The sequence below is a fragment of the Sebastes umbrosus genome, chromosome 13 (genome assembly GCF_015220745.1).
Source record: "Sebastes umbrosus isolate fSebUmb1 chromosome 13, fSebUmb1.pri, whole genome shotgun sequence".
NCBI lineage: Eukaryota > Metazoa > Chordata > Actinopteri > Perciformes > Sebastidae > Sebastes > Sebastes umbrosus.
This window is the reverse complement of record NC_051281.1, coordinates 27,247,459-27,261,082: the sequence shown is the minus strand read 5'-3', so window position 1 is coordinate 27,261,082 and position 13,624 is coordinate 27,247,459. Positions and strand designations below refer to the sequence as shown.

At 44.5% G+C, this 13,624-nt stretch overlaps 1 protein-coding gene across 2 annotated transcripts in view; it reads left to right on the top strand.

Annotated features, from left to right (window-relative positions):
* gli2a (GLI family zinc finger 2a) overlaps positions 1-12,089 on the top strand; it is a 95,848-nt gene extending 83,759 nt beyond the window's left edge. For both annotated transcript variants that reach the window (XM_037790508.1, XM_037790507.1), the window contains 6 exons: positions 501-641; positions 3,354-3,503; positions 4,858-5,022; positions 6,101-6,382; positions 7,564-7,930; positions 8,088-12,089. In XM_037790508.1, coding sequence (XP_037646436.1) covers positions 501-641; positions 3,354-3,503; positions 4,858-5,022; positions 6,101-6,382; positions 7,564-7,930; positions 8,088-10,399 — 3,417 coding nt within the window. In that variant the 3' untranslated portion in view covers positions 10,400-12,089. The remainder of the gene's footprint in view (positions 1-500; positions 642-3,353; positions 3,504-4,857; positions 5,023-6,100; positions 6,383-7,563; positions 7,931-8,087) is intronic.
* The last annotated feature ends 1,535 nt before the right edge of the window (positions 12,090-13,624 follow it).

Below are 13,624 nucleotides of genomic sequence, written 5' to 3'. Positions count from 1 at the left end.
TCCCTTTAAGGTACATTTTAAACAGAAAAAAATGCACAATTAATCTGTGAGAAAGCAACAGTAGATATTAGTTTTCGAGGTTGCACTTTACATTTCAAACTATGATTGTTTTTCTTGAAGAATACTTTATGACCTCCAAAAAATCAACTGCATGGATTTTTTTGTACCTTAGCTATCTCTATAACAGCTTCAGCTGTTCCCCTCTTTAACTGCAGTTGCAAATTTGGCTCTTATTGATTATAGGTAGCGAATGAAAATGCAGCTTTAATCAATTACAAGAGGTGTTGTCACGCACGGAGATCACTTTACAACTCATTAGGATTAAGAAACAGATAAGATAAGAGAGATGCAAAACAGCGCAGAATGTTTCTGTAAGATATTGACCACGGATTCAGGTAAAAGATATAGTCTGTGTCTGAATGTGTTTATTCTAGTCATTGAAATGCTTTAATGGATACACACATCTGTACTGACAAAGTGCTGTCCTTTTTTTCTTCCAGGACCACTGTGGGGGGATCTTGGACCTGAGTGAGGATCTGGATAAAGACGAGTGCAAACAGGAGCCAGAGGCCGTATACGAGACCAACTGCCACTGGGAGGGCTGCACCAAGGAGTACGACACCCAGGAACAACTCGTCCACGTGAGTGATAGGCTTGCTATCCCTGTGGCTATTATTGAGACTTGAATGCTTGAAGTTTGAATGATAGACTCAGTTGCACTGTTCAGGCTGGTCCCATACACCTCATAAGACCAGGCGACCTTCTTCCATCGCTTCGTGGTCTAGTTCTGATGTTCACGTGCCCAGCATTAACTTTTTCAGCAATCTGAGCTCCAGTAGCTTTTCTATTGGATTGGACAACACGGGCCAGCCTTCGCTCCCCACATGCGTCAATGAGCCTCAGGTCTGACCCTGTCGCCGGTTCAACGGTTTTCCTTCCTCGGACCACTTTTGGTAGGTCCTGACCACTGCAGACCGGGAACATCCCACAAGAGCTGCAGTTTTGGAGATGCTCTGACCCAGTCGTCTAACCATCACAATTTGGCCCTTGTCAAAGTTGCTCATATTCTTACGCTGGCCCATTTTTTCTGCTTCCAACACATCAACTTTAAGTTCAAAATGTTCACTTTCTGCCTAATGTATCCCCCCCACTGCCAGGTGCCATTGTAACTTGATAATCCACGTTAATCACTTCACCTGTCAGTGGTCTTAATGTTATGGCTGATCAATGTATATCCCACAAAATCAATTCAATTCATTCGTACTTAAGTAGCGCCGCTTCCAGAGTTATTTTAACCCAAACCACAATCTCCTCTTAAACCTAACTAAGTAGTTTTATTGCCGAAGACTGAAGTTTATTTTGAAAAGACTGTGTAGCCAGCAAGACACGTGCTGCTGAACATTCGTAGGAAAATGCATGAAATATGAGGAATAACTTTTCGTAAGATATCATATGAATGCATGATGATACATTGCATTGTTTTATTACAGCCCTTTCAGCCTGTAGGCCATACAACTGTGAAAACACAAACTGTCCAATATCAGGTCTTTCACAGACGTGTCACATCTTGCTGTTCTGGACGTCGTCATCAACATTATTAGTTTCCTTTGCTGTAGTGAGTAAGTAAATTCCAAACCGGGCCATCAGAACACAAACACTTCACGCATTTTGTTGCGTAGAAAGTGAAAAGTTCAAACAACTCTTCTGCTCCTCATTAAATCCGTGCTGATTGAGTCCGGTCAGAAAGCTGTCCACTTACTGATCCCTTCCTGTTGGTTGACACGCGCAGCGTTAATGAGCCTGCCGGCTCTCGCCACATTCAAGCCCGAGCCCTGCAGCTGTGCCCCCCGTCCCACCCCCCCAACCCCTCAGCCCGATGACCCCTAACCCCTAACCTCTCACTCCCAGCAACACCCCCCCCACCCTTACCCCTTACCCCTTACCCCTGAAGCCCAGAGGGCCGGCCATAAATCCATCGTCGTGCCAGAAGCTCTGGAGTTACGGGACCTCACACTCCCCCCTTTTTCCAGGCCAACTTCTCTTCTTGCTTTCCACTTTCTGACTGGCTGTCAGTCACTCTCTCAGAGCAGTGGTAGGAGGGGCATGTGTCAGGTCCTCAGACCCAGAGACTGATGGGAAGCTGTGTGAATGGGTTGCTATGGGCGGCTACAAGTCAGGACCAGAGTTACCTTTAAAAAACTTTTGCCCCGACCCCAGCTCCCCAAGCCACAAACTCCGTGAGAGTGTGCCAGGATTAGTGAGTAGGCTAGCAGAGGATCGGTGGTTTGAACTTGGGTGTGGATGGACAATGTGAGGCCAACACATTCTTTAATCCTCACAGGACCATGGCCTCTGCTTACTATCAACTTTACAAAAAACAACCAGAAATCCAGGCTTGTAATAGACATTTCTTTCTGCAAAAAACTCCTGACAGCATGTCCCTAAGCACACCCAGGGTTTCACACAAGGTTAATATCAGCAAAAAACACACACCTGTGGGGTTTTTTCTGGCTTCTGCTTAACCAAAGTAATCCTGTGTCGAGAGCCCCCAAATGATGGATTCACAGTAGTGTGTAACCTGAAAATAGAGGCCTCCGCTTGTTTCCATTCCTCCTCCTTCACCCGAAATAGATCTTAGCAGAATCGCCAACCACTGAGCTTTTTCGCTGGTTGGAGAAGTGGCCACATAAGTGGAGCGCTGTGGGCCTGGATGTCCTCAGGAAATGAAGTGGTTCCTCTGGGTGTGTGGTGCACGGGATGGATGAGAGTTTTTTTAAGTGTGTCTGTTCAGAAACACAAGGCATTTGAGTTTAATAAAACCTGTTGTGTCTGAGGACATACTTAAGATAACTGTGAAGGTACTGTGGCATTCTCTAGCATGTCTACACAATATCTGACCATCTCCTTCTACAGCAGTGAAAATTATTCATTTTAGCAGGACAAAAAAAAAAATGCAAGGTGGAATACATGCTGGAATTAAACTAAGACGGATAATTTTTCAGTGTAGATTGAACATTTAAAAGAGAATTCTCTGAAATTTCACAATTTAACTTTAAGCATCACACAGGAAACTTTGTGTGTCCTTCACTGACTTCCTGATCCATCAAAAGGAGGGAGAATAGAAGATAAATCCTCTTCCTGATCACTTTTGCTGGGATCCGAGGAAGTTCCTCTTCCTTGAGAAACTAACACACAGAGCCTGAACAAACAAAACCAGCTTTTATCTGCCTCCTGTTGACAGATGCATAATAACTGTCAGCCATAATGGATGGTCACTCACAATGTGTGTGTGTGTGTCATCACTTTGTCATTCTACATTGTGATGATTTACTTGAATGAAATTGTCTCCTCAGCACATCAACAACGACCACATCCACGGCGAGAAGAAGGAGTTTGTGTGTCGCTGGGAGGAGTGTTCACGGGAGCAGAAGCCCTTCAAGGCTCAGTACATGCTGGTGGTCCACATGAGGCGTCACACAGGGGAGAAGCCGCATAAATGCACAGTAAGGACCTCGTGACCCTGTACAACAGTGTAGTGTACTGTTAATAACTAGCTGGTTAACTCACTGACTGACTCACTGCTGCATTTAAAGATGTACTCCAGCAATTTAGTGTTTAGTATTGCCTTTCCTTGAAATTAGGGGACTTGTGAGAAACTGAATTAAAAAAAAAGATTTGTCAAAACTAGGGCTGTCAGTCGATAAAATAGTTATTCGTGATTAATCGCAAATTAATCGCACATTTTTTATCTGTTCAAAATGCACCTTAAAGAGAGATTTGTCAAGTGCCAGCTTGCCCCAATAGCATCATATTGCAGGCCGTGAACAGCTGCCGTCTACAGCGCTCTCCCTCAATACTGGACCTGTTTCAGAAATTGTATTAGTCAGTTAGACACAAAAACATGGGAAAATAGGGTCCAGGTTGAAAAATGCCAAAGTCACCCTTTAAAGACCTCAGTTATGCGGAATTGCTTGAAAACACACCCATGCATTTAAGGGTTAACTGACTGGTTAACTAGTTGACGAACTACTGGAACTACAACTTGGATGTTGCTCAGCCTCTCTCTATGCTGCAGCCCGTCCTTTTCCCGAAAGAAAATGTTCATATGATTTTCAGCCCTATTTTCCATGTTGATAAATCACGAGGGTTTTATTGAAGGCTTCGTTTGCTGTGTGAAGATCAAATTGAGGGGCCTGTTTGCTCGGCTTCAAAGCTTGCTCACAGGCTCTTGTGAATGCATTAAAACAGATGACTTGTGAAGGAGAGAGTGAAGAAAGCTGATTGACAGCGTGGGCGTATAATTAAAATCTGCAGACAAGCAGGGGGCCATGGGTCCTTATTAAGACCAGGCTGTATACTTTGCACAAATCCCACGTGCATCTTCTCACAACACTCTAACTCCCCTTTAGTCTCGTCTTACAACGGAGAATCTTCTGACTTTTATATCCAATTTCTGAACTAGTCTAATTTGATTCTCTTTTAATTTCAAAGCCAATTATGTTCACAATGACTGCTCACAAGGAATACCAAATTATAGCTTGTACAGTACAAGTGAACACAAAGGCTAAACACAGACCTCTCTTTGTCTCAACAAAGCACACCAGCCACACCTCACACTCAGTTTAGATATGTCACATAATAGTCCTTTTTACCAAAGCGTAGCACTGCTTTGCTTTTGTGTGGCATGCCACAGTAAGTGGGCACGAGTCCAAGAGTAGATTACATTTAAAAACTGAAACACACACAGCTTTTTTTTGTTGTTGCCCAGCTCTTTTCTCTACCCAGCTGCAGACAGATCAACGCAGCACTCAGGCATTCAGTCTCACTGTCTTTGTCTCTATATCCACCTCTCTGCAGTTCGAGGGCTGCGCAAAAGCTTACTCCCGCCTGGAGAACCTCAAGACCCACCTCAGGTCCCACACCGGGGAGAAGCCCTATGTGTGTGAACATGAAGGCTGCAACAAGGCCTTCTCCAACGCCTCTGACCGGGCAAAGCACCAGAACCGCACACACTCTAACGAGGTATGTTGACGCCAGCCCTGTACGTTCCTATTAGAGCTGTTTGTCGATTAAAATATTGAATCGCGATTAATCGCATTTTAATCTCACATTTTTTATCTGTTCAAAATGTCCCTTAAAGGGAGATTTGTCAAGTATTTAATACTCTTACCAACATGGGAGTGGACAAATATGCTGCTTTATGCAAATGTATGTATATATTTATTATTGTAACTCAATTACCAACACACAATAATGACAGATATTGTCCAGAAACCCTCACAGGTACTGCATTTAGCATAACAAAAATGTGTCAGTGTGCTGACTTGACTATGACTTGCCCCAAACTGCATGTGATTATCATAAAGTGGGCATGTCTGTAAAGGGGAGACTCGTGGGTACCCATAAAACCCATTTCATTCACATATCTGGAGGTCAGAGGTCAAGGGATCCCTTTGAAAATGCCCATGGCAGTTTTTCCTCACCAAAATTTAGTTAGTTTAGTTAAATTTAGTTAAATAAATGTAGTTAAAAGTTATTAGCGTTATTTATCCTCCTTTGCAACAAGCTAGTATGACATGGTTGGTACCAATAGATTCCTTATGTTTCATAGGATGTCAGTATCTTCACTCTAGCTTTAAATCTGAGCCCGCTACATTCTCTGAAACATTGATTGCGTTAATGTGTTGAAGAAATTAGTGGCGTTAAAACGATTTTGCATTAACCATGATGTTTTTGTTTTGTCATTTTTTGTTAACCACGTGTTTAAAACTGTGACCATAATCTGGGAGAAAATGTGTAAACATAATTCAGAATGCAGTTTAGTTGTACAGGAATGTAATTTTGTAGGAGACAGGGTTGGTTCACGCACACACATCGATCAACTGACTTGCTCAGTGGGATTTCATGCATTTGAGCCACCATCAGCTTAGTGTTAGAGGAAACAAAAAATCTATACATAATTTCATTATCTTAGTTTCTTATTTTCTTCTCAAAGGAGAACACTGGATAAGTGACTTACAGAGCACGTACAGTATGTATGCTTTAGTCGACCAAAAAAATGCAATTTAATTTCAGTTGAACTTTAAATTCCTCTCGGCAGAAACCATACGTGTGTAAGATCCCGGGCTGTACCAAGCGCTACACGGACCCCAGCTCTCTCAGGAAGCATGTCAAGACGGTCCACGGACCCGAAGCCCACGTCACCAAGAAACAAAGAAACGACGTACCTCCGAGACTGCAGCCACCCAAAGGCAACGGGGAGAACGAGGCGAATTCCAAGCTCGGCGCGAGAGGCGTGGACGGCAAGATTGAGGCCAACAGCACCTCCAGAGGAGTGGAAGACTGCCTACAAGTCAAATCTATCAAGACCGAGAACTCTATGGTGGGTCCTGATCACATGAATTTAAAAAAAGTCATAGCACACAAACCTCTTTTATAGCTCATAAAATATTGATAGGAAATTGATAGTTCTTTTATTTAAACTATTGAGTTTGAGTGACTGCATCTTGAAGGAAATGAACCACTTTTAGCACTCCAGATTATCAATGTCACCTGTTAATATAACACGATCGTATACTTGCATGCCTTTGTAAGTTTAGGACACAACAAAGAGAAGGACACACTTGTTTTCCTACTGTATTTCCACTTTCCACTACTAACATTGCTTTGAGGTGAAATGTTTACTGCCTGCATCCTTCCTAACTCACCTCTCTGGTTGTTGCTTGAACTTGCTTTTCTCAAGTTAACCTTTCTAATGGACAGACTTCACTGAGGTGAGCACTCAAACTGTCTCTCTGACCGGTCGCAACTCAGCATGGGGGGAGATGTGGGAACGTGTCCTTGTGTTTCACGCCACATCGTTGCATTCTTGCATGATGTAAAATGTTCTTTTTGCATGATTATCCATTTTTTATAAATTTAAAACATGTATATGGGATGCACATATATGCATGTACGGAGACACACACAGCCATTAAACTGGTTTTTTTCTGTCCACGAGATCACTGGCAGTAGCCTCGGTCGGCCGATGATAAAAGTCATTGTCACATTAATATTCAAAGGCTGGGACTGTTTTAGCATGTGTGCCGAACAAATAGTGCCAACATCAAGCTGTGATCAAGACTTTAGTTCATTTTCAGCCAGTTTGAATTACTGTCGCCGCTGGATTGTTGCTCACAGAACTCATCTATTATCCACTTGTTTTCTTGTTGTAAATAAATCAGCTTCCTCTATAATTAATGAGATTATGGAACTGTAGACCTACATTAGTTATTACAAAACACCATTACAATCGGAATTTCTTAAATCTGGTAATCATTTAATATTGAAGAAAACATAATGGAGTTCTCTGAACCAAGCATGAGACTATAGCTTTTATTATTTTATTTTATATTTAAAAAAAAAAAAAATTCTCCATTTTTCGTAATTAGCATATTGTTAGCAGTTTTACCAAAGTTTGGCAGAATATTACGTATTTACTGAAATTGTAACAATGCAGCACTATCATTTGTAATAAAGCTTCGTTCCACTTACATCTAATTCCTCCCCGCTGTCCTCCACCAGACGTATCAGTCCAGTCCTGGTGGCCACTCGTCATGTAGCAGTGAGCCGTCGCCTCTCAGCAGCGCCAACAACAACGACAGTGGAGTAGAGATGGCCTTGCACAGCGGGGGCAGCTTCGGGGACCTCAGCGCGCAGGATGACTGCCCCATGGTTGACTCCACTGTTCCCGCTGGGGGACAGCAGGCTGGGGTGGGGCTTCAGTTGAGGAAAGCTGTGGGACATGGTGGCGGGGTCACCATCAAGCTGGAGAACATCAAGAAGGAAAGGCTGAAGTCAGTGAGGGACTCCTGCCATTGGGGCAATTCTGCCCCACAACCGCCGCAGGGCCAACGCATCAACATGAAGCTGCCTCCCATACCTGCAGTCGGTAAGTGTGGAAGGTTGAGGAAGTCCTTTACTGTGTGGTGAAGGTGCAAGATGGCTGAATCGCATTATGTCTTAGTATGTGAGTCCAATAGCCAAAACAACCATATACAGTATCATTAGTTGGTGTCATTATGTAATAATGTCTTTTGTATCTGCAGGTTCCTTGCTGGAGAACTCCAACATGATGAACAACTTAAGCGGTTCATACCCTGGCCAACACATGGGTGACCTGTCATGTGAAGTAACGCTGCTGAACCAGCTGAACGAGCGCCGCGACAGCACCACCAGCACCCTCAGCTCAGCTTACACTATGAGTCGGCGCTCCTCCGGTATTTCACCCTGCTATTCCAGCCGCCGCTCCAGTGAGGCGTCCCAGTTTGGTGGGAACCGCCACAATAACATCAGTTCGGCTGACTCCTATGACCCAATCTCCACCGATCTGTCTCGCCGCTCCAGCGAGGCCAGCCAGTGTGGAGGTGGCGGTGGCGGCGGAGGAGGTCTCCCAAGCATCCTTAGTCTGACGCCGGCTCAACATTATCGACTTAAGGCAAAATACGCTGCTGCCATTGGTGGAGCTCCACCGACTCCTCTCCCCAACATGGATCGAATGAGCCTGCGGACCCGCATGGCGCTCTACAGTGACTCCCAGGAAGGCTCGTCGCACCCGTTCCATCAGCCACCCTCTGGAGCGGTGCCTCGGCGATGTAGTGATATTGGGTATGGCACGCGGAGCATGATGCCCCATGAGGTACCCGCTAGCCTTCCACGTCGTGCCAGTGATCCGGTGCGTCGTCCCACCCTGGACCCTCTCTCCTTTCCAAGGGTTCAGCGCTATAACAGCATGAATAGCATGAACCCCATGAATGTTCCATCAGCTGAACGCCACCAGGCACTGGCTATGCAGGGCTACACTCGCTCTGATGGCAGCCTGCAACGCTACCCATTCGCCCCCAGACCGCCTAGCATTTCTGAGAATGTAGCCATGGAGAACATGGCAGTAGATGGGATGATGATTGGGGGGGAGCAGAGTGGGGAGGAGGACATGGTGCTTCCAGATGATGTGGTGCATTACCTTAGGACCCAGAATTCTGGCCCCTCAGGTCACAACTCGGGGCAAGTGGACTACCGTTCCAACAATCAGACTCAGGGCTACCAGACAAGCATGGCCCCACCAGCATCGTTTTATGCGCAGAGGAGGATGGCCATGGTGGATGCCACCATGACTGGTCAGGACATGCAATCCTGCCAGATGGGTCCCGTTGGCTCCCATCAGCAATTCTCAGCACCATCGAACAATATGAAGAAGAATAACATGCCGGTGCAGTGGAACGAGGTGAGCTCAGGGACTGTGGACGCCACAGCCAAGCTCTCCAAACAACAACAGCATCCTGTGCGGGGGAACCTAGCTGTCGTTCAGCAGAGGCACAATTTTGGTTCCTTCCAGGGACAAGGTCAGGGCCTAGGCAGCAACCAGCAGGTATTGCCTATGAGTCAGAATATGTCTATGCAGGGGTATGCGAACCACAACAGCCAGAGGCTGATGAACATCTCCCACCAGCAGCAGCAGCAGCAGCAGAGGCAATGCAACAGTGTGAACTTTAGTGAGCAAATGAGTCCCCAGCAAGGCTTTGGCCAAGAGGCAATCCCCAATTCGATATCTGGGAGCACTAGCGTGAGACCTACCCGGAACAATATGGCAGTTCCAGAACTGCAAAGTTGCAGAGCAAGGACACAGGCTGATGGGTATGCTCATGTGAACCAAGTGGATCAGCAGCAAAATTACAGCGTTCAGCAGCAGCAGCAGCAGCAGCAGCACAATATCCATAATGGAGGCAGAGGAATGTTACAACCCAGACCTCCCATAGAGCCCAAGTCCCTTGCCAGACAACAAACAGGGTCTAGCATGATGCAACCGAGCCGAATACCCAAGCCATCTGATTTCAGCCCCAGTCGTGGTACTGACACCTCAGAGGCGAGCCCAAAGAGGCCCAGTGGCTCAGCAGCCCACAACGGCAACTCTGAAAATCCAGACTCTGCTGTGCTATACACAGGTCAGATTCACATGTTTGAGCCTCCTTCTGTCAGCTTTGATGCCCCCATGTCCCCCAATGCCAGCCAGGCTCCTGCCAGCAACACCACTGCTGCAGCCAACATGGCCTCGCCAGGAGTCAACCACGTCTCCAGCAGTACGGTGGATTCTTCCACCGGCAGATCCGGCAGCACGGAGCATGCCCAGATCGACTTTGACACCATGCTAGATGACGGGGACCACTCCAGCCTGATGTCAGGTACCCTGAGTCCCGGCCTTCTGCAGAGCCTCTCCCAGAATTCCTCACGTCTCACTACCCCCCGCAACTCCGTCACCCTCGCATCTGTACCGGCAGGGATCGGCAACATGGCCATCGGCGACATGAACTCCATGCTCACAGCCTTGGCCGAAGAAAGCAAATTCCTCAACATGATAAGCTGAGAGCAATCAAAACACCTCATCATCCATCCAGTCTGAACCATTTCTACATCAGGAATATATGGACCACACAAAGCACTGATTGAACAATGCAAAACTGGCTGTTTCATACATTTCTTTCGTCATTGTCCATAGTAATATGCTTATCTTGTAATATTTGCTTCAGATTATAATATGTTACATTAAAAAATAATAGTAAGTATAGCTAGGGTTAAGGACAATTTCTATCATTATTTGTTAATAAGCCATACATTTTACCTACAAATATATGATAGCCCAGGGTATATAAATGCACCTACAAACAATTGCCATTCAGTATTTGCTGGTGTAATAGCCCTTTTACAAAGTGGTGCACTGAAAACTGTTCACATACATGTGGTACCTTGCTGAGGACATCAACATTGAGCATCGGAGTTACCAGGAAATTGACATGTAGATAACAGATCATATTTTCTCATGAAGACTTTTATGTGTATAGATTATACTGTATGGTACTTGCTATAGATTGTTGATGTTTAAACTAGGGCTGTCAAAGGTATAGTAACATATGGACACCTACTATTAATTCATAAAGGAATAATGAATACTTTTTTTTTTAATGAAATCAGTTACAATTTTGTTTTTTGCTTTGTGCTAACCACGTGGATTGCAACAAAAAAAAGATATTCTCACAAGGCTAAGCTGTAATACTCTATTCATGGCTCAGAAGGACATACTGTACATGGCAATGTATGTCATTTTTAGGCAGTTAAATTATCACAGAATTACAGTTTGTTTAGCTTGTCACTTCACCGCCAAACATGCACGTGCTTAAAGCACCGAGGTGACAGTAAGTGCCCATAAACAAGCCATGCATGTGGAAATTGTTTGCACTTAATTCAACTATCTTGCAGCATAAAAAATAAGCAAAGAAGTGACCTCATAGGAACATGTCTTGTGCACAACCTGTCTTTGTATTGCTGAAAATTTGGAATAACATTCTTCGTGAAATTCAGTGTGCGAGCAGAAATGTGTGACTGATTGCAATTCACAAAATTAAGCATTTGACGGCCCTAGTTTAAACACGTGGTTGTACAACATTATGATCCACAGAGATTAAGTGCTTTTTGATCATGGTCTGAGCTCTCGGGGATGGCTCAGTGAAATCAGATTTCCTTCTTCGCCCTCTGGATCAGAGGAATTAACTCTCCATGGTCCCATCTCACAAGGGTAAATGATTGAAAAGGACAAGGATATGCCTCTGTGTTAGTCTATCAGGGCACATGAACCCCTGTGTCTGACGAGGAGCATTCTCTAAAAGAATATACAAGTACCCCTGTGTGTTCTCAGTAGAGATCTGATCCTAATTAACACATTTATACCAACCCCCCCTTCGCTGCACCACATACTCCCCCTGGGCTCTGGATGAACTGCAGAGAGTCCAGGAAGGGACACAGACTTTGATAATGAAATCCTGTTTCGGACAGGATCGGCAAACTAGCCCTGCAAAATTCCTCAGTTTTATTATGTTTGCTGAATTTCTAAGTAGCCTTTAAAATGTTTGTGTGTATGCTACCATTCACTTTTACTATGCTCAGTGTGCGTGTGTGTGTGTGTGTGTGTGTGTGTGTGTGTGGGTGTGTGTGTGTGTGTGCATGAGTGTGTATATAGTTTTTGTACATTTCAAATAAACTATCTCCTTTTTTTCTGTTTAGATCCCTGCGTTGTCTTCTTTGATAGCATGGTCTTTGGTCCTTGGAGGCCACATGAAAGTAGGGCTAGTATGCTACAAGTGAAATCACATTTGGCACGTTTCTCAGGCTGCTGTCGAGTACAGCTCTGAGGGCAAACACCAGTACATTCACTGTAGCCATATGTATGAAGGCTGCACTCACATAAAGAGGATTCTGAGTACCAGATTTTAATGAGAACATCTTTGATTTGAAGAGATGCTACTTACACTGCACACACATGGTGCCTACACAGTAGACATATATAACAAGTTGCAAAGTCAACATGTTTAAATGAGTGCACAAACCAAACCATATGTAAGAAGTATAAAGTATGATTATTTTTCATACTCTGGAGGACCGTCAGTTTCAACAGGTATAATAATTGGTTTGGAATAGTCATCATATGTCTTTAAATCTGCAATAACAGATTTTTTTGGCCACTTGGGTGCAGTGAAAACAAGTTGTGCACACACAATGATAGGCTCATTGCGCCTCGCCTGGAAAGTAGACGAGATCAGGCGGCAGCAGCAGGGGGTGGAGACAAAAAGCGGCGTTCAAGTCGGACAGTTTCCAGCCGTTTCCAGCATCCTTTAAAGAATTTACTGGAAGTCACAGGAGAAGTTGCATCCTGTTAGATCCAATCTGGAGGCCACTTGTAATTTTCAGACCATGTTGGGATTTATTGATATTTGTCTGTAAATATATGTGGAAATGTGCGCATATCTGGCTTTGGATTCTGTCCTATATTATTTTTATGTCCGCCTTGTAAAGCCCTTTGTAATGAGCACTCGTTTTGATGTGCTTATAAATAACCTTCATTATTATTATTATTATTATTATTATCAACCACACAAGATATGTTTAACAGATGAGACCGTTATTGCACAACATGAGACTAATAGCCTACAATTTAGTGTAAAATGTCACAGAAAGTTTGGACTTTCGACAACATGCGATATTCCTTGTCAAGCTGAGAGACAATCAGCTCTTTGATCATGCGACAACCAGACGTTTCCCATCATGCCCTGTGTCTTGCAGTCGGTGGAGAGCAACTGTGGAGCGGCCTGACTCTAAAAACTGCAGCCGCCTCGATCTCGTGAGGTTATCGTTGCCCACGTGTGCATGACGTCAGAACAAGTCGTGATCAAGTCGGACACAAATCTAACCGGCATGCATTGCGCGGCGATCGCCGGTGATCGATTCTGCGCAGGCCTGGCTCATCTCCAATGAGCCTTTTGACATATCATCAACTTTTAACTTGATATGGCAAACTTTTTAGCAAACAGTTGCTTATTTACACATTTGGAATCGTGTTTGTGAATGTAAGTCAACATTCACTCTCTTTTAGCTCTGTTTTTGGTCTCTACCAACTCCTGAGAGAAATATCTGTTTCTCTAGCTGCTAAATGCTCCACTATGTTCACCAGCTAGTCTCTAACTGTGTCTGTCTGCTGTTTGCTGCTGAGCAAGAAGTGTATAGAGGGTTTTTAAAGCTTTTATTGTTGATAACAGCTGCC